At 39.2% G+C, this 18,304-nt stretch overlaps 1 protein-coding gene across 7 annotated transcripts in view; it reads right to left on the reverse strand.

Annotated features, from left to right (window-relative positions):
• Positions 1 to 253: 253 nt before the first annotated feature.
• Positions 254 to 18,304, reverse strand: part of TENT4A (terminal nucleotidyltransferase 4A) — a 61,779-nt gene continuing 43,728 nt past the window's right edge. For 4 of the 7 annotated variants that reach the window (XM_065052718.1, XM_005513309.3, XM_065052720.1 and 1 more), the window contains 2 exons: positions 15,214 to 15,372; positions 254 to 2,488 (listed from right to left, as the gene is read on the reverse strand). In XM_065052718.1, the coding sequence (XP_064908790.1) occupies positions 2,309 to 2,488; positions 15,214 to 15,372 (339 nt within the window). In that variant the 3' untranslated portion in view covers positions 254 to 2,308. The remainder of the gene's footprint in view (positions 2,489 to 15,213; positions 15,373 to 18,304) is intronic. The other 3 variants (XM_021280666.2, XM_021280669.2, XM_021280668.2) reach the window with 3 other exon arrangements.

Raw genomic sequence — 18,304 nt, forward strand, 5'->3', positions numbered from 1 at the left:
ACCTCTAACTCCTTCGCTCTCTCGCATTATCAAGAGATCAAACCCACAACTATGACACCAACTGCAGTGTTCATCACTCCCTTTATAAACACACCACAAATGTTTGCAGAGGGCGTCCACCCACCTTCCGAGCTCATCCTGAAGGCGTCTGGCATCAACAATTTAAAGCAGATCCTAAAGCGTACATCAAATAACGGGATAAGGTCAAGTATTATTTCACGTATTAAATGTCCCATTAAAAGATACAGAAGAGTGACTGGTCTCCAAAGTTTATTAAAAATCAAAGAATAGAAAACTTTACATAAAAATATGTCAATTTTAGCTTCCACATAGTTGTCCACACAAAAAATTTAAACATGATTTTTTTAAACCTGTAGCACATAACCACAGTGATAGCCAGGCCAATTTATTTGGTTCACCATGACTGAAGTGTTACATGATACCACTTTTCAAATGAGATTTGCTTTAAAATGGACTCTAGTATAAGACACCAACTAAAGCCTTTGAAGGCTCTTTAATGTAGTTATGCTCAATATTGCTAGTGTGTGAAGACTAAGCAGTACAGGCTCATGTAACAGCCCTTAGATATTATTTATGAATCAGCTCACAATTTTTAAAACTTCTTAATTGTGATGAGTCTGGAGCATTAAGACAAACTTTTTGCAAACAGATATGCGCTACTCTACTTTGGAATGTTGCCCTCTCTCCCCTCAAGGACCTGTTCGTGTTTGACAGATTCGGTAATAACATGAACTACTTCTGCTTCAAATGCATACAGCATATTAAAAAGCTTCATGCTCGACACCTCATTTCAATATTCAGATATCAGTTTTAAAACCCTCTATATCTGTACACAGTATAGATGTCCTGTTAACAGGATTCTTCAACTTTCTCTGCTAGTGGGTTAGCATGACTGATCTGTAGTTTTCGGTATAGCTTAAGAACTCTCATTAAAAATAAACGGGCAGTCAGAGGGCGTGAGATGTGACCTACTCCCAGGACAACTGTGGTGCTTTAAAAACTCAGCGTTAGGCAGGATGTACATTTTTCAAAAAGTTAAAGACAGTGTTTGTCATGGCAATACACACTTGCATAGTATACCTGTATGCATCTGTAAATTAAGTGCCAGCCACTCATACTGTGTACAACACCGGGCTGTGCTCTCCTGCAATACATCAAAAGATACTTCTTGTAATGCTCAGAGCAGCTGAAGTACTTTTTATATATTTGCTCTTAACAGAACTAATGCATACTGCTATACAGATTCCTTAATGGAATCAACATATTTCCTTTCTCCACATTCCTTAAGCCGGGTACCTCTATTTAATAATGTCGTTTGAACCCAAACATTAACAGGTTACATTACTAAAACGCATCAAAGCATGTAGCTCACAGCTTTTTAATTTCACATCAGGACTTGAAACACCCTTTTCCCCCTCCTTTCAAAAGTTTTACTTCCGGTACGACAAATTCTGGATTTGTTGTCTAGTTAAAGGAATAAAATTCAAACTCATTGGTCAGAGCAAGATAACTGATAGAGGCCAGACAATGAGCTAAAAAACACAGGGTCAAAATGCTTTGGAGCTTAATACCTTCTTAAAACCATAAGCCAAATCACACTTTCATTGTGAATCAAGAAGCCTCAAATATTACCAAATGTCATGTTTGTAACACTGCTCAGACAACCTGCCAAAACTATGAACCCAACTTAGATAATGCAACCTGGGAAAGGATCTGTAAATTAAAAAACCTCTTCCCATTAAATATAACTTATGTGACAATATGAAGTTAAATTAAAAATTCTGAGTTATTGCACAAATTATACTTCCAATATTTACAGAGCAAAAAATTCTGAACTTTGAAACAAAAACAGGAGAGCAGCAAATTTACTTTTATAAATTCCCAACTTAATTTGCTGCAAAGAAATAATTCCAAGGGGCCGAAGTTTCCTTCACTTCTAAAACAAAAGAAAACAGAACCCACAAAGGAACAGATGCAGCCACAGCAAAAAAGCCACAGCATTTTTAGAATGTCCTCACAGTTCCATTGTCAGAGCTGCTTCGGCACTGTATGAACCATTGTGGGAAGGCAGAAAACAAACTTCCACGTTTTAATAAGGCTTCACAGATAAGCACAACTACTTCTTGAAGATGGACTGAACCACCACACAAAAAACATGCAAAGAAGTCAGCTGCAGATATTTGGCAACACCAATAAAACGATGTGCTGGACGCTGGTCTCCATCCCTCAAGTCGAGTGGCACTCGCTCAGTTTGTCTGAACAGGGAAGGTCATTTTGGCATCCGCCATTATCTGCTCAGACTAATAGGCAAACTGTCTCTGTGTTTTTTTCTTCTCCATATATTCCGATTGTACTGGTGGTGTCCTCGGTTACCAACCGGTTGCCTCATGCCTCCACTGCTGACAGGGCTGTAGCCGTTGCCTTGGTTATGAGTTCCTTTCATGGAGAACTTCATTCCACTGTGCTGCTAGAAAACACAAGATAAGCACTCAGTTTAGGCACATAAACAGCTGAAACAAAGCACATGTTACCTGTGGTATTTCCTTAACATACAAGTCATTCCCACAGAACACAGCTTGAAGCAACTGGTCTTTTCATGCTTGTCTAACTGTAGCTGCGCAAGACCGATGGCACTAACAGTTTAAAGAGTGTTCTTTGATTGTCCTGCACATGAAACGGTGTCGATTTCAAAGCCTCCTTAAAACCCTCGGACCTCTACAAATTATACTCACTATGCATCACCCTTATTAAAAACAGAGACCTTCCACATTAAACACTAATTGTGACAGTCCTGTCTATTTTAGAGGGTCTTAGCAAGAGCATGACCAAGCGAGATACTCAATAAGACTTTCAGAAACATCATGGACTGATATAAGAGTGTGTTCCTATGAGCTGATAAATCCATAGCACAAGTCTGCTCTGCCCATAATCTCACTCACCTACAGGTAAACTAGCTACGGCTTGTATGGAGCTTGTAAATCCTATTGGTCTGATCAGGGGGCTGGACAGCTCTTCAGACCATAACTCACATCCAGACCAAGGCAAAACAATTAAGCCATCAGGAACTGACCATGCTTTTGCCAAGAAAGGTTGGACCAGATGATCCTTGTGGTCCCTTCCAATGTGGTATTCTATGATCCTATGAACACAGCATGACGCTTTATTTGGAAGAATGTCTTAACTCGGAAACTGCCAAAAATGTTTAGTGGCAGCTTGAGTAAATGCACCACACCATAAGGTACTACAGGCATTCCTATCACTTCACAGCATATAGTATGTTGGTTTAATGTGTGTGTACTTAAAATAGGTACAAGAGTTTCAAAGATGAAATTGAAACACACTTCCCAAATACTGATAACTTCAATGCATACCAACTTTTTTGATGTCTGACAGCAATCTATTTAAGACAGACAACTGACTGCCTCTAACAAAAGCTACTAAATCATTTTGTCTGTCCTAAGTGCTTACACAGGAACACCACAAAGCTAACAGTTGAGCTAGCTGCTTAGAACATAGAATATCTGCAGCTGCTTTAGTAACCTGTATTTCCAAACAGGCTTGGAGTAGAAAGAAATATGAGAAATATGAGAACACCATCATTACAACTTTGTGTGCACAAAACCAGGTTATTGAAGACATAACTCCATAAGCAACATTCTACTGTCAAATTAATTAGAAGAGACACTGAGCATACACAAAAACAAACTGGTGAAGACTAGTATCGAGGAATAATTAAAGTTAGCTGCAGGGTGATACAAAAATCCTTAAACTCTTTTTTAATTTGTAAAGCGTGTCCTACAGCAATCTAATCAACCTTCAACATGCAACTTCTAGACTTCCAAGACAGACATGCCAAGTGCTGTCCTCAGACTAACAATGGTAAAATATTCAAGGATGAAACATAAAAAGGGAAGCTGAGAATCCCTCATTCTTTAAGAGACACAACTGCTCAGATCTTATTTATTGACGTATGTTACAAAACACCTACCAGAAGCTATTTATGAAAGTCAACATGAAACTAAAAAAAAAAAAAAAAAATCACAGTATGTTTTATATTCTTGGCAAGTGGTTCTTCAAGCAAACACACCATCTTGTCACATTCTTGTGCAGCAAAGCTTTCTAGTTCAGTAAGTGTACATCTAGCTTTCAATTAAATAAGCAGACAATTAAGCATCTACATTAATTCAAAATACTAAAAATGATCCTCCAACAGTCAAAATAGCCAGTCATCACAGTTACCCTCAACTACATGCTGAAAAAAAACCACAATCAAAAACTTTAGTTGTCCTACTGTACAACTGGAACAAAACTCTGGCCAAGGAGCATACAAAGACTCAGCAAGCCTATCCTTTTCAGCTGGAAATGTGAAAAATCTGGCAACTTCAACCTCAACTGGAGGATGTAGCAAAAAAATTACTGAAGGCAGGTGACCACAAGGTCAGACAAGCACCACAGCAAGTATGACAATTAAGCCTGTCTACCTGTATCCTAAAAGTCATCATATCCCTGATCTCTTCAAAAGGTAATTAAATTTCCAAAGAATGATCAATAAGCTAGCCAGAAAATGATCTCTAGCTTATCATGAAGCATTCTGCATTGTTCTTTAGGCTATCAAGGTAAAGATTGTCAAACTATCAGAGCAGAATCTGAATCCATTTGCCTTATGACTCATTAGCTGAGCGCAGGTGCTTACACAAGTTGACCCAGGGACCTCTTAAGTCAGAGATGATGCCTTTATATTTACTAGTTCTCAACAAGATATTGTTCACTAGTCTGTTAAGATTTTTGAAACCATAAGCTTTTAGCATCCTGCATGCTGTGTTATGGCATGTCACAGCTTAAATGAGCATCATGTTTAACTTGAACCTATTATTTGTTGATTTTTCAGTTTGTGGAGTAATTCCTTTTCATTCTGCTCCCTTTTTCATACACTTTTCCAATGACTACACAGACCTAGATCACATACTACTTTATTTTCTTCTCCAGGTTAAAGAACCATTCATTATTCACACAGAAGCAATTCCACCTGTCTGACCACTCTTACCATCCTTTCCTATTCTTCTTCCACTTGCATTATAACTTTCTTCCCATATAGGAGGTAAACTTGTACATCCTGTTCATGATGTGGGGCATACATTAATTTTTACACAATTTTATTTCTGCTCTTTATTCCTAATAACACCTGAAATCCAGTTTGACACTCAGTTCTCTGTAGGAAATCAAGAAAGCATTATCAAAGTAGTCTTCCGCAAAAACATGAAGATCTCATGTTTCCAAGAACTCGTCAGCCCAGGACCTACCACTCTCCACAAAGTTTAAACTACTTTCTCTCCCGCTTGCCTTGCCAGGTCCTCCTGCAGCCCTTTTCAGTTGGCCCTTAAGGAGCTTATCAACACAAAACTTCACCACACTTCATCCATTGCCTTTCAGATGTGAGGCAGCTTGAGGCCCAGCACAAACTCCTGCAGAGTTTTCCTGGTAAATTCCGTTTACTACAAAAATTGAGGGTTTTTTTTCTCATCGTCTAACTAGTTAATCATTTACCAGAGGACACACATCTTTCACCTAGTTTCTTTCAGATCTTTGGTAAAATCACATCTTTCAGAAACCACAAGAGGGTATCAAGCAGCTTTCTCTTGTCCACACACTTCTGGATATTTGCATGCTCAGGATTCCCATAATCACTGAGAAATGTCATGTTTGTAAGCAGATGATGACTAGATAGAGATCAGATAATCAGAAAAGAAAGCCCTTCATCTGTAATAAAATAGACAAACTTATGGTTTAGATATTTTGACCTTCTTTAGATCTATTTCCCTTGACAGAAGAATCTCCTCTCCCACCATAAAGTTATTGATTCAACAACTGAATGATGGAACTGGATTTGTGGATTGTTTGTTTTGGTTTGTTTTCTTGTTAGGTTTTGTTGGTTTGTTTTTGGCAAGTCTGTTGAATTTGATCCTCTGCAAATAAAGCCACTAGATCTGGAGAGAAAACTAAAAAACTGCATTTAAGACAAGTCCGGGCATAAGGGAAGGGGGAGAATTCTGTATCACATAGCAGGTTTAAAAAGCTGCCAGATGTTTTAGCAGAAATGTAAGAAAAGGATGTTCCTGGCCTTTACCCCAAACTATATACATCTGCTGGAAATTGAAATACCAAGTAATTATTTGCTACGGAAACTAAACTTTTATTCTTAAATACAAGCAAATGTACTATACAAAACTGCTGACATTCAAAAACTGTCTTTATTAAAAAAGAAAATTTATTGCCAAAAATAAATCACCCACATTTTAAAGTAACATAACAGAGCAGAAATCTAAATATAAACAACGTGTCTGAATTGTTTTGGTGTTTGCTTGCTTTTTGCCTGCTAGCATCTCTAAAGTAAGGAGAAAAAAGCAGAAGTGTTAGTGATGAAAATTAAGTATCAGTACTCTGAACTTTGGAGAGATTATACAAAGAGAACTCAAAAATATTTGGTAAGGACCAGCTAAAGAAAAAGTTTAGAAAAGGCGGTTTAGAAAGAACACATATTTACTATTTTGTTGTTAAGACTACAGGATTAATGGCCATGACTGAATCTAGTATGAAGTTGATCAGAATTGTTATCAAACTCATACACTTCAAAATATTCCACATGAATTATTACAGAGTAATATTCAGAAGAACATTAACATTTTAAGTATTCCCTTAATTTAATATACATCCTCAAAATATTTCATAAAATTGTTTTCAATTCCTCACCTTATTTCTGAACTCTCTATTTTTGGCTTGTAGCAAAAAAAGCCAACCCATAAAGAACTGGTTTCTAAAGATTTTAGGTTCACTTTCCCACTTTCTGAGCACAGGGACATCTGGAAATACACTTAAAAATGCATCTGGCATGTAAGTGAAATTTAACTTCTAGTTCTTTACGAAAAAAATTCACTGTTTTGCAGAGAAACAATGGGCAATGACCTAACCGACATTTTAGCCATTATTGCACAAGCAATAAACCAAGTATTAGGCAATGGTTCAGGCTAGCCTCATTACTTTAAATTAGCTAATAGGATTCTATAAGATATTTGCACAAGTTACCTGGGCACACTCTTAACCTGGTAAGATTTGTAAGTGGTTTAGATTTCTAAGCTGAAGTACAGCAAAACCAAAATGAGTTCCTACTCAAGTTGTTTAGAGCTGGCCATCCAAAGAAAAAAAGGCCCAAAGCACTGCAAATATCAAAAGACACTTCCCCTCATTTTGGGCCTCTTGTCTGGAGCTACTGGTTACTTTCAGCTACAAGAAGATCTTGAACCCTAAACAGATTTTATAAAATGAGCTAAAATCTTCTTCTGCTCCCATTAAGAGGAAAGAACAGCATTTATGCAACCAGCTGCAAGAGTAGCAAAGAAAAAAAATCAACACAGATACCAGAAAGGGCTCAAAACCAAGAAAGCTTCTTTAGAGGTTTCTTATCTTCTAACACTAGAGAACTGAAAGACTCAAAGCCACAAGGGAGCAGGTTATATGGGTCCTTCATATCTCATCTTACTTTGTGTGGTAGCTCTGCCAGTAGTCTTTAACAAAGGGATGCTTTTGGTTCTCTTCACCTCTAGCAACTATTAGTACGACCAGTTCAAAGAAATTGGCATTTGAGAGATCAGAGGCCTAGTCTCCAGAATGAGTGACTGACAGTAGCAACAACTATCATAAACTGAGCATATTTTGAAGGTAGAATCTGACACATGAAATAAATACCCTTTTTGATCTTGTCACCAGTCAAGTTCCAAAAATGAGAATCAAAACAACACCGCCAGAAGACAGAACTCACACTGCAACTTTGCTACTGTTGTGACACGGGCCATGAGGCATTATCTGCATACTTGTCATTAAGGAGAACGCTTTTCTGGTATGAAGCTGACAATTTTACACCTTAAAGAGAAATCTTACATCAATGAGATTTATCACCTTTTTATTTGGAACAAAAGGTATTATTACAGTGAGCAGACCCAAAATACTTTCCAAATGATGAGCTGATAGCAATATAGTACATGTGAAAAAGTCAGTAGAGGAAATGGATATGTGAGTAGTCAAATCAATCTCAGTTTGGGAGCAACAATCTGATCACAGTGGCATCGGAAGATAAAGGTGTACTACGCAAACAAATATCAGGTATTACCTCTACATTTCCATAAGTCTATATTTCATTTATGGTGGGTTTAGTTATGTTCCTAGAAAATACTATTTAGACTTTGTGTCTCTCCTGCAACTCAAAAAGTACTCAGGAAGCAACCACCAAGGTGGCCAGAGATCATAGAGTCATATGAACACCTGCGCTGGATGTTTATACAGAGACCTGGATGTCTACATGGAGGCCTCTAGATATTTAATCCAGCCTTCTGTTGTAAACAGTCAGAGCCTGTAAGCAGGCCTTTGACACTGTCTCCCATAATATACTCTTGCAAAAGCTGGTAGCCCATGGCTTGGACAAGTGTACTCTACGCTGGGTTAAGAACTGGCTGGAGGGCCGGGCCCAGAGAGTGCTGGTGAATGGGGCTGCATCCAGCTGGCGGCCAGTCACTAGTGGTGTTCCCCAGGGGTCAGTGTTGGGTCCAGTCCTGTTTAACATCTTTATTGACGATTTAGATGAGGGGATTGAGACCATCATCAGCAAATTTGCTGATGACACCAAGTTGGGAGGGAGTGTCGACCTGCTGGAAGGCAGGAGGGCTCTGCAGAGGAATCTGGATAGACTGGAAAAATGGGCTGATTCCGATTTGATGAAGTTCAATAAGGCCAAATGCCGGGTGCTGCACTTTGGTCACAACAACCCCCTGCAGCGCTACAGGCTGGGCGCAGAGTGGCTGGAGAGCAGTCAGACAGAAAGGGACCTGGGGGTACTAATTGACAGGAAGCTCAACATGAGCCAACAGTGTGCCCAGGTGGCCAAGAAGGCCAACGGTATCCTGTCCTGTATCAAAAACAGCGTGGTCAGCAGGACAAGGGAAGTGATCCTTCCCCTGTACTCTGCATTGGTGAGGCCACACCTGGAGTATTGTGTTCAGTTCTGGGCCCCTCAGTTCAGGAAAGACATTGAAGTGCTGGAGCGGGTCCAGAGAAGAGCAACACGACTGGTGAAGGGACTTGAACATAAGACCTATGAGGAGAGGCTGAGGGAGCTGGGGTTGTTTAGTCTAGAGAAGAGGAGGCTTAGAGGTGACCTCATCACTCTCTATAACTACCTGAAGGGAAGTTATAGCCAGGTGGGGATTGGTCTCTTCTCCCAGGCAGTTAGCAATAGGACAAGGGGGCATGGGCTTAAACTCTACCAGGGGAAATTTAGGCTGGATATTAGAAAGAAATTCTTTACAGAGAGAGTGGTCAGGCATTGGAATGGCCTGCCCAGGGAGGTGGTGGACTTGCCGTCCCTGGAGGTTTTTAAACTGAGATTGGACATGGCACTTAGTGCCATGATCTAGTAAACGGACTAGAGTTGGACCAAGGGTTGGACTCGATGATCTCTGAGGTCTTTTCCAACCCAGTCGATTCTGTGATTCTGTGATTAGGTTATCCAGGTCTAGTCAAACAGTCAGTTTGCCTACATAAAGTGATATCACCACATAAGGACTGCCCATATAAGTATAGGACAGTCTAAGATGAAAAACATCTTGAGTACTGTTTTCAGCTGAAAAGCCTCTGAAACTCAGCGGCAGTTTTTCCTTCTCTCCATTCTTTAGGAAAGGCAATATAACATCATCCTCTTCTCCTAATTTTGCATGTTTTAAATAAAAATAAAACCCCTATGTTCTGTCACACACAGAAGATAGGAGTCTGACATTTAGAATCAAAACTGCTTCCAGTTGCATTCTCCTTCCTTTACCTAAGAAAAATACATAAACATTGAATAAGTATTCCACGCTAAATGAGAGAGCTCTAAATAAAACATAAATGACATTTGGTTGACTGAAGAAATCTTCAGTACCTAAACAGCTTAATAATGTGATTGAAGAAACTCAGTCCACTTCCAAATTGTAGTTAAGATACTAAAAATCTTGAAGCACCACACTATACTAAAGGAATTTAGCATATCTGTACATCTGACCAGCTGATGACACCTGCATTCTTCAGAAATATTTGGTAAAGTGGACTAGAGTTCAGCCTTGACATGAATGACCATGTATATTTACAAATATATATCTTTCATCAAAGTGAACAACACTTAACTGCTTGCACTCATGTAAAAGAAACACCGGGTGTTTCAAAACCATCAATCCAATTTGAAATCACTACATCTCTGCAACCAGAAACTGCTCATGAATGAAACTCTTATCACATGAAAGGACGGGGCACAGAGCTCCAAACGATCACAGCCAGATGCCTCACACAAACAGCCCCAGCTTCAGTCACTTGCAGGATGGTGACCCCACAACTGCTTTGAAATTTAGTCCATCTTTTTGAAACACCCTGTACATTTTTCACTCAAGCACCTGAGCAACATTGGTTTTGTTTTCGATGTTGCTAACTTTTTAGGAATCATTCCAGAGATACCAGCAGTACCAGCAATACTAGTGAGACAAAGCAATACCATCAGCTATTGCGAATTCTGAAGAAATGTATTTTAGCCAGTGAAGTGCCTGTAAAGCAATATAAACAAGCAGTTTATAAAGTTTAAGTGTATGGTCTTGTATAGCTGAACACAAAAGAATCTGAAAACCAAACTACTTGAACAAGTTCTTCTAAGAGTTATTTACACTGTGGTGTTTCTGCACCGGCATTAAGGTTTCATTTCCTAGTTGTTCCCTGTGTTTCACAACTGAGCCAGTGAATGCTGCTATGAAATTTTCAATGAACGTATTCACGATCAGATACCACTCATCTAAAGAGGTTTTCTTAGACACACTGGAAGACAGAACGGCAGATGGACTGGTGCTTACTGGCTTTAGATACTTTTGAATCAAAAGATCACTCTTTTATTTTTTAAGTTACATTTTTTTTTTCCTAAAAGAGTTCTTCCGACCTAAGCAACATGAATTTTCTTCTGTATTCGGTGGTGACTAAGTGACCACCAATCCAAGAACAAACCAAACTTATTTCATCCCAAAATAACAACATGAAAAGCAGTCCTTTTTTCTCCATGGGAAGTCACTAAGCAGTTTCTGCCTGCTCCATTCATCTGGACACACCTGCCAATATCTGTTTTTCTGCTTATTCCAGTAGGCAACACTGCTTTATAAACTGTTCTGCTCTCCCAAGTGAAATTTCAAGCTGCCTGTCAGCAAAGTAGAAGAATGATTACCTTGGAAACATGATGATGATCCTGAAAAGCATGCAAACCTGTATCAGGAGCTTAATTAGACCCTGAACTATCTGGAAATTCTCCAATTATTTATGCAGTATGTAAATAGAATCCGTAATCAAACCAAAGCTGTTTCAAAGAAAGACAGTATTAGGAAGCTCTAATGGCAAAAAATTTGCCTAGAAGGCTTCAAGTTGTTCAAAATACAGTTAAGTGCTCTTGACACTGGCATCTCCTGCTTTTGAGGGTAGTGCTGGACACCCAGGTACAGCTTCCAAGCCAAACTGAGGCAGAGAAAGTTGCCAGGGAAAAGGCTGAAGACACCCTGCAGACAAATCAAAGACGCTTTGAATATGAAAAACTCTTGCTGCTAAGTAAAAGGCTTGCAAATGTTCAGGTCTATCAGAATAGGAGCCCTCTGAGCTAGCAAAATGTGTCACTAAAAGATATAAACTGGCACAGTCTTAAGTTACATCAACTGCAGAAAGAAAACCATCAACCTAATCTAACTCAGTCACGCTCCAGAAAGCTGGAAATGAAAAGGAGGCATTTACAGTGTTCTGCGTAGAATTATTTCATTTCCCACTTCTGACTTGGTCATAATCCTTACCCATAAAGAACATTTCTACTTCACAATACATAAGCTTTTGGTAAACTCAACACAGAAAAAACATCATCCTATTTCTGAACTGTAGGTAGCAAAAAATTCCTCTGATTTAACGTGACTCTCAATGGCCCATCTTTGTAAAGCAAAAGCCACAGAAGAATTCTCAATTTTAAACATATAAGTATTGCACAAACTACTAAAAGAACACTTAACAAGGATTGGAAAGGACAGCCAAGTAACAAGTCCAGAGAAAGTGCTACAACGCAGTTGTTTTCCAAGATTCAAAATTCCAGCAAGGATACAAAATTCATGCAATACACAGTCTCTTCACAACTGAGGCAAAAACTCTGGATGCCAACTTGGTTTTTATGTACCAAAAAATGTATGCCTCAAAACTGGTTCTTTTTTTTTTTGTAATTCTGATTAAGTTAAGCTTCAGGATACGTCTTCAGAAAAGCAGAGTTACTAAGTGAAATAATAAACTAGACTAAGTTTGCACTTTCACTGAAGTTTAACTTAAAATACTTCTCCAGTTTTATTTTCAAACTTAAAGGTTTCAGACCATACACTAACATGTGAATACTCAAGTGCAAACACTAAAATAGCTATACGATATTCTATTACCTTCTCACTAACAGAAAACATTTCCTGTGCTGATAAGCTGGTTTTGCCTAGGCAAGATTCAGCAGTAGGGGAGTACAGGTAAAAGGGGAAAAGGCAGGGAGGAATCTGTGTAATCACTTAGAAGATTTAAACAAGTCATCCCCCGAGATGCAAGTGGGGCTTGGTAGAGGACTGAGGATAGCTGGGAAGAGCATGTAATAACAACTGTAAAAGATGGTGCCCCTTCTATCTTAACCCACCTGTGAAGAACTATTGGAACACCTGCAGTATGCAAAAAGAAAGTAGCCTGGTCTAAACGAAAAAGAGGGTGAGAAACATTTCCGTGAAGTGCCTAAAATGAGCACTCGTGTAGTAAAGACGAAGAATTTGGGCATCAAGCTATAAACACCCTCTAACTCAGTACTGATACTACTGAACACCAAAAATGCTGTCCAGATGAAATTTTATTTTTCATCCAAAAGATTCAACATTTAAAGCACTATTTTTTTTTATTCTGTAGTAAGTGGCAGTTACCATCTCTAGACATATCAGTCAAACTCACAAGCTGAAAAGTATTCCCCTTACATGCCAGGCTCAAAGTATTTTGATAAGCAGTCCAAAGTCCAGCTGGAGGTCAGCAACTAGCAGTATATCCCAAGAGCTGATACTAGGGCCAGCACTAGTTAACATCTTTGTTAATGACCTGGATGATGGGAGAGAGTGACCCTCAGCATGGCTGCAGATGATACTAAATTGGAAGGAGTGGCTGATGGTTGTGCTGCCATAACGAGGGACCTCATCAGGTTGGACAAATGGCTTGACAGGAATCTCATGAAGTTTGAAAAAGTTAAATGCTGAACTCCGCCCTTGGGAAGGAATAATCCTATCTACCACTATACACTGGGCACTCTGGAAGGCAGCTTGACATAAAATGACCAGGAGTTCCCAGGAGACAAGTTGAACATGAGGCAGCAACATGCTCTTGCATCAAGGAAGGCAAACAGCATACTGGGCTATGTTAGGGAGAGTATCTCTAGTACAGGGGTAACTACTCCTATATTTATACACTCTTAAAACTACATTCAGCCCTTTTGAAGGCAACCATGACGCTGATGTGGCCCCCAGTGAAAATGAGTTTGACACCCCTGCTCTAGTACTTCAAGGGAGGTGATCATTTCCCCTTTACTCAGCACTGGTGAGGCCACACATGGAGCACTGGGCCCAGGCCTGTGAACCCCATTAATAGAGAGACATGGACATACGGGAGTGAGTCCAGTGAAGGTCCATGAAGTAAGGGACTAAAACTTTTGTCTTACAAGGAAATGATGATGGAGCTAGAACTATTTCATCTCAAGAAGAGAGTGCTCGGGAAGGACCTTATAGATGGGTCTAACTAATGAGAGGGTGTAAAGAAGATGGAGCCAGACTCTCCTCACTGGTGCCCAGTAAAAGGACAAGAAGCAACAGGCACGAGCTGAAATGCAGAAAACACAACTGAAATTTAAGAAGAAATTTTTTTTACTGGAACAAGTTGCCCAGAGCAACTGGGGAGTCTCCATCCTTGGAGATACTCAAAGCCCTAACTGGACAAGGCTTTGAGCAACCTGCTGTAGCTGACCCTGTTTTGGGCAGGAGGGTTGGATGAGGTGACTTCAAGACGCCCCTTCCAACCTCAACTATTCCATGATTCCGCAAAACGCTTGAGCAGTCTCAAAGTAGAAACTGAAACAGATATACCGTGTGATGACCAAAGAGTCGAGGAAGTGCTGAATCAAATAAAAAAGACAAGGTCATTAAGTTGAAAATATCCTGGCCCTAGATTCCCAAGGATTGTGATAGAAGCACTGAGAGAAGAAGGAAAACACTACAAGAACCTGACCAAAACTAGGTTTCAAATAAACCAGCTCGTTATGTTCTTATCACAGGCAACCTACAACTCACAACTTGCATTAAAGCTTCTGTGAGGTAGCTGTTTTGATTAATAGTTTCAACGATCAAGACTGATGTAATATTTTCGTACAGACAGAGGGACTGAGGCTGTAAGAAAAACTGATGATTTTTCTTCCCCTTGTAGTATATAATGGATAAATGAGCTAAAATACTTCAGGCTAGTCGAGTAACATACATTTTCCCTGCACGTTCACCTCCCAGCACATTTAAGCACGCATTTAATATTCTGGTAAAAGTTCTTGTACACATGCTCATAATTAATTTTCTGTTCTCTATCTTTAAAATGTATTATTCATCTGATCTAATAATTCAAAACCAAGACAACTAAACAAGCCTAGACAGGTCAGTACTATTTCTTCAGATTCGAAACCTAGCTTACAGATACACCACCTACATGAAGTTTCTATTTTAAGAACATGAAGTTAAATAGCCTAAAGATCTGCAAATATCCCAGTGGTTAGGCACCAGGAGTCTCAAGCAACACCTTAAGGACTCAAACATCTGACACCCTCCCTTGGCAGTTGTGTTGTGGAAGGGCTCTTATATTCAGAGATGCATCTCAAACACTGAACCCTTTCCCACCCATTCTTCTCCCCACACTTCTGACATGGCAGATAAGTACTTTTATGATTACATGAAGCTTAGCCCATGCTATCTTCAGAGGTTTTTAGAGTGATAGCACAGCGCAAATGATCTACACTTCCGTTTAGATCACTGTCTCGTTAAGAAGTCGCTCCATTTAGTTGGCTCATACCTGATTACTGGCGGCCATTATCAAGGTTCTCGTAGGCGCAGATTGGGGTTTACCACTTGGCATAGGCAATGCGGGTGGTAAACTGGCCATAAGCTGAGTCGGTGCTTGCAGACTGAACTGGTAAACATTAGGAGCTGTGCAAGGTGGTGTATCAGAATCCTTTTGGCAGAGAAAAAGGGGAAAAGAAAAGCAACTTTACAGAAAGTACAGTATATACAGGCTATGCATGTGAAAAAGCACCCAAATATCAACTCATGTGAATGCTCTAAAATTTAATGTTTTTTTCAGTGGTAAAAAATAAAATACAAGCCAGCACCATATTTATTTTACACATCTAGCAAAAGTTTAATTGAACTTGCATCACGGAGACAATGTCAACCGGTCTATGGAAATCACAGATCATTCCAGGCAGCACAATCTGAAGTCAAAGTTATATCTCTATCAAATTTGAATTAAAAGATGGGAACTATGGTTGAGGAGAAAAAGGAAAAAAAAAAAAAAAAAGGCAGAACAAGAACAGCAGCACTGTTAGTGATTCAAGGGCTAGAATTTTAGGTATCATGACAGAATCAGTCCTCTGGACAGTGTTCTGGATTGTACTTATCTGTACAGCAAAGTCACTCACTGTAATTGTTATAGTCTTCTCCCATTCTAACCAGAAACAGCAAAGTTAGGGCTCCACGTACCAAGAAACAAGGAGACGGTCTGCCAGTCACCCACTTCACTGCTAGCTGGGAGCTCTGCTGTTCTCACTTTCCACCAGAAATCTGAGCGATAATTCCTCAGGGAAAGCAAGACAGATGTACATTTACAGAAAAACATACAGTAATGGAACTGATATTACTGATTACTATTCCTCCTCCTTCCAGTCTGACCACCAGCAATTACAGATGCACCGTAAGCAGTCATACTGGTGATGCTAAAACACTGAGGCCCTGCAGCACCTAGCAGACCCCAAGCAGGGCAGCAAGCACAGATGCAGTGGTTTATAGGAATGACTGAAGTCCGAAAACACCCAATTGCCTTCCTCAATTCTTAAACAACAGGTTATTTTATAAGTTGAGAAAATCGAAAAACAAGCTACAGCTTTTTGAAACAACTTTGAACACAGATCTTGTAAAACTTATTTTTCAGTCATAATACAATGGCAACAGAGAAGTAGCTGTCCCTACATTTTACTGCTGCTTTTTACCTCACTCTTAACTCCAAAGAGTTACAAACTTGAAAAAATGGAAAAATCTATTATTTATCCCAAACCACTGATGTTTTTTTCCATTCCCATCTATCTGGTGCAAAGTATAGCAAGAGATGGGGCTTGGCTAATTAGTAGTTCAGAGTTACCATATTAAAAGACATTACTAGCTCAGATCATCAGGGATCTTTACTGTTAAAGTAATTACTGAAATATTCTGCTGCTCTTTCTCTGAAGATTAATTACCTGGAAGCAAAGACTCTCCACTTAAACCAAGCAAACTTTAAATAGACTTCCAGCACTAATACTTGTCCTCACACGGCCTTGCTTTCCAAATTAAATTCTTCAGTTAGAGAACAGACTATCTAGGAAAACATTTTCAAGAACAGAAACAAGAAAATATTTTAAAGCTTTTCTTGGAGAAAGGAGAAGGCCATTTAAGAGAGAATGACAGTTATGAATACTGAGCAGCCTAAGCAATGAACTACTAGAAAGTGCAACTTGGATCCCAGCTGAAGTGAATACCCACAGGAGAAAGAGTCCTCAATAAAACTGTCAGCTATTAGAACAATCACTCTTTTACTGGTCCACATAAAGTTGCGCTTACTAAAAAATAAGTTCTAGAAAGAAAGGAGCTGCTCTCCTACTAAGTGAACTAGGGGTAAAAGTTACAGTATGCTTTTCTGAAGCAGTTTCAGATATTTGCATCATGAATTCACTACAGACAGATCAGATTGGTAACATGAATCTGCAAAAACTTAAGTCTTATTTATGAGATCAGACATTTAACATTTAATAAATATTTTCACAATGGGTGACTACATGCTGTAACACACAAAAAAATAAGCTTAGCTGTATGCACACGCAAAACTGACTGCCTAGATGAGATGGCATTTTTCTCCTTTGCCCAATCCTACAGTATTAGTCACAGGAACAGGGTAAGGTCTCTACAAAGATGAAGCTGATACATTCTTAACTAAATAGGTGGTAGTCAGGTACAGGCACAAGAACTTGGATTTCTAAGCTGAAGTTCCTTTAGACACTCTTGGTCATGGAATTATTAAAAAGCTTATAAAAAAAGAGGGGAAAATACAGAGATGGCAGTCATGTTTGAAACAGACAACTTCTAAGCATGCTCATGAGTAACCACGAGCAGGGAGATGAGAGGGAAAAGAGGATCTTACTGTCCATCCAAATCAATGCGTTATCTTCTGCAAAGCAACCTTCATAAACCTGAGCAAAGAATAGTTTTAGGCCCAACACTCAAGTAATCTCCCCTTTCTCTTCTGCTTAGATAGAATCAGACCCCTTGAAGATCCACATACCTAACCCATATGGGACACTTCCCATTTATAAAATTTTTTTAAGGGGTTTTGTGCAACAAGAAGTTAACTCCAGTATGGAAGCAGCAGCAGATAGAAAAGCGAGTCATATGGTTTAACTGAGATTAGATAAATTTCAACACAAGGGAGCTTATGTTGCTTTAATTTTGTAATAGGTATGTTCTTCTTATTTACTGATACACGTCTCATACATGTAGATTGTATTTCTGTTCCAAGGTGATTCTGGATTGTTAACAGGTTCACTGAATGGAGTTGATATGCTGACTTCTCATTAGCATCCAAATCCTTTTGTGAAGAAGAACATTACATTTCTTATTCAAACTGAAAGGTTAACCAAAAAAATTGAGCTTAATGTGAACAAAACTGATTTTCCACGAGCACTGTCTACACAGAGATTACATCTTATTTGGTCTTCTGGACAGGATTCTCAAGTGTAATGTGCAAACTGGAAGCATTATGGAAGCTCAGAAGACCTACGAGTAAGTAAAAGCATACAGGTAACATTTTGACACTTTAGACCCAGGTCTGGAAGACAAAAGCTGTGACCTTTACTAGA

Source organism: Columba livia, chromosome 2 (genome assembly GCF_036013475.1).
Source record: "Columba livia isolate bColLiv1 breed racing homer chromosome 2, bColLiv1.pat.W.v2, whole genome shotgun sequence".
NCBI lineage: Eukaryota > Metazoa > Chordata > Aves > Columbiformes > Columbidae > Columba > Columba livia.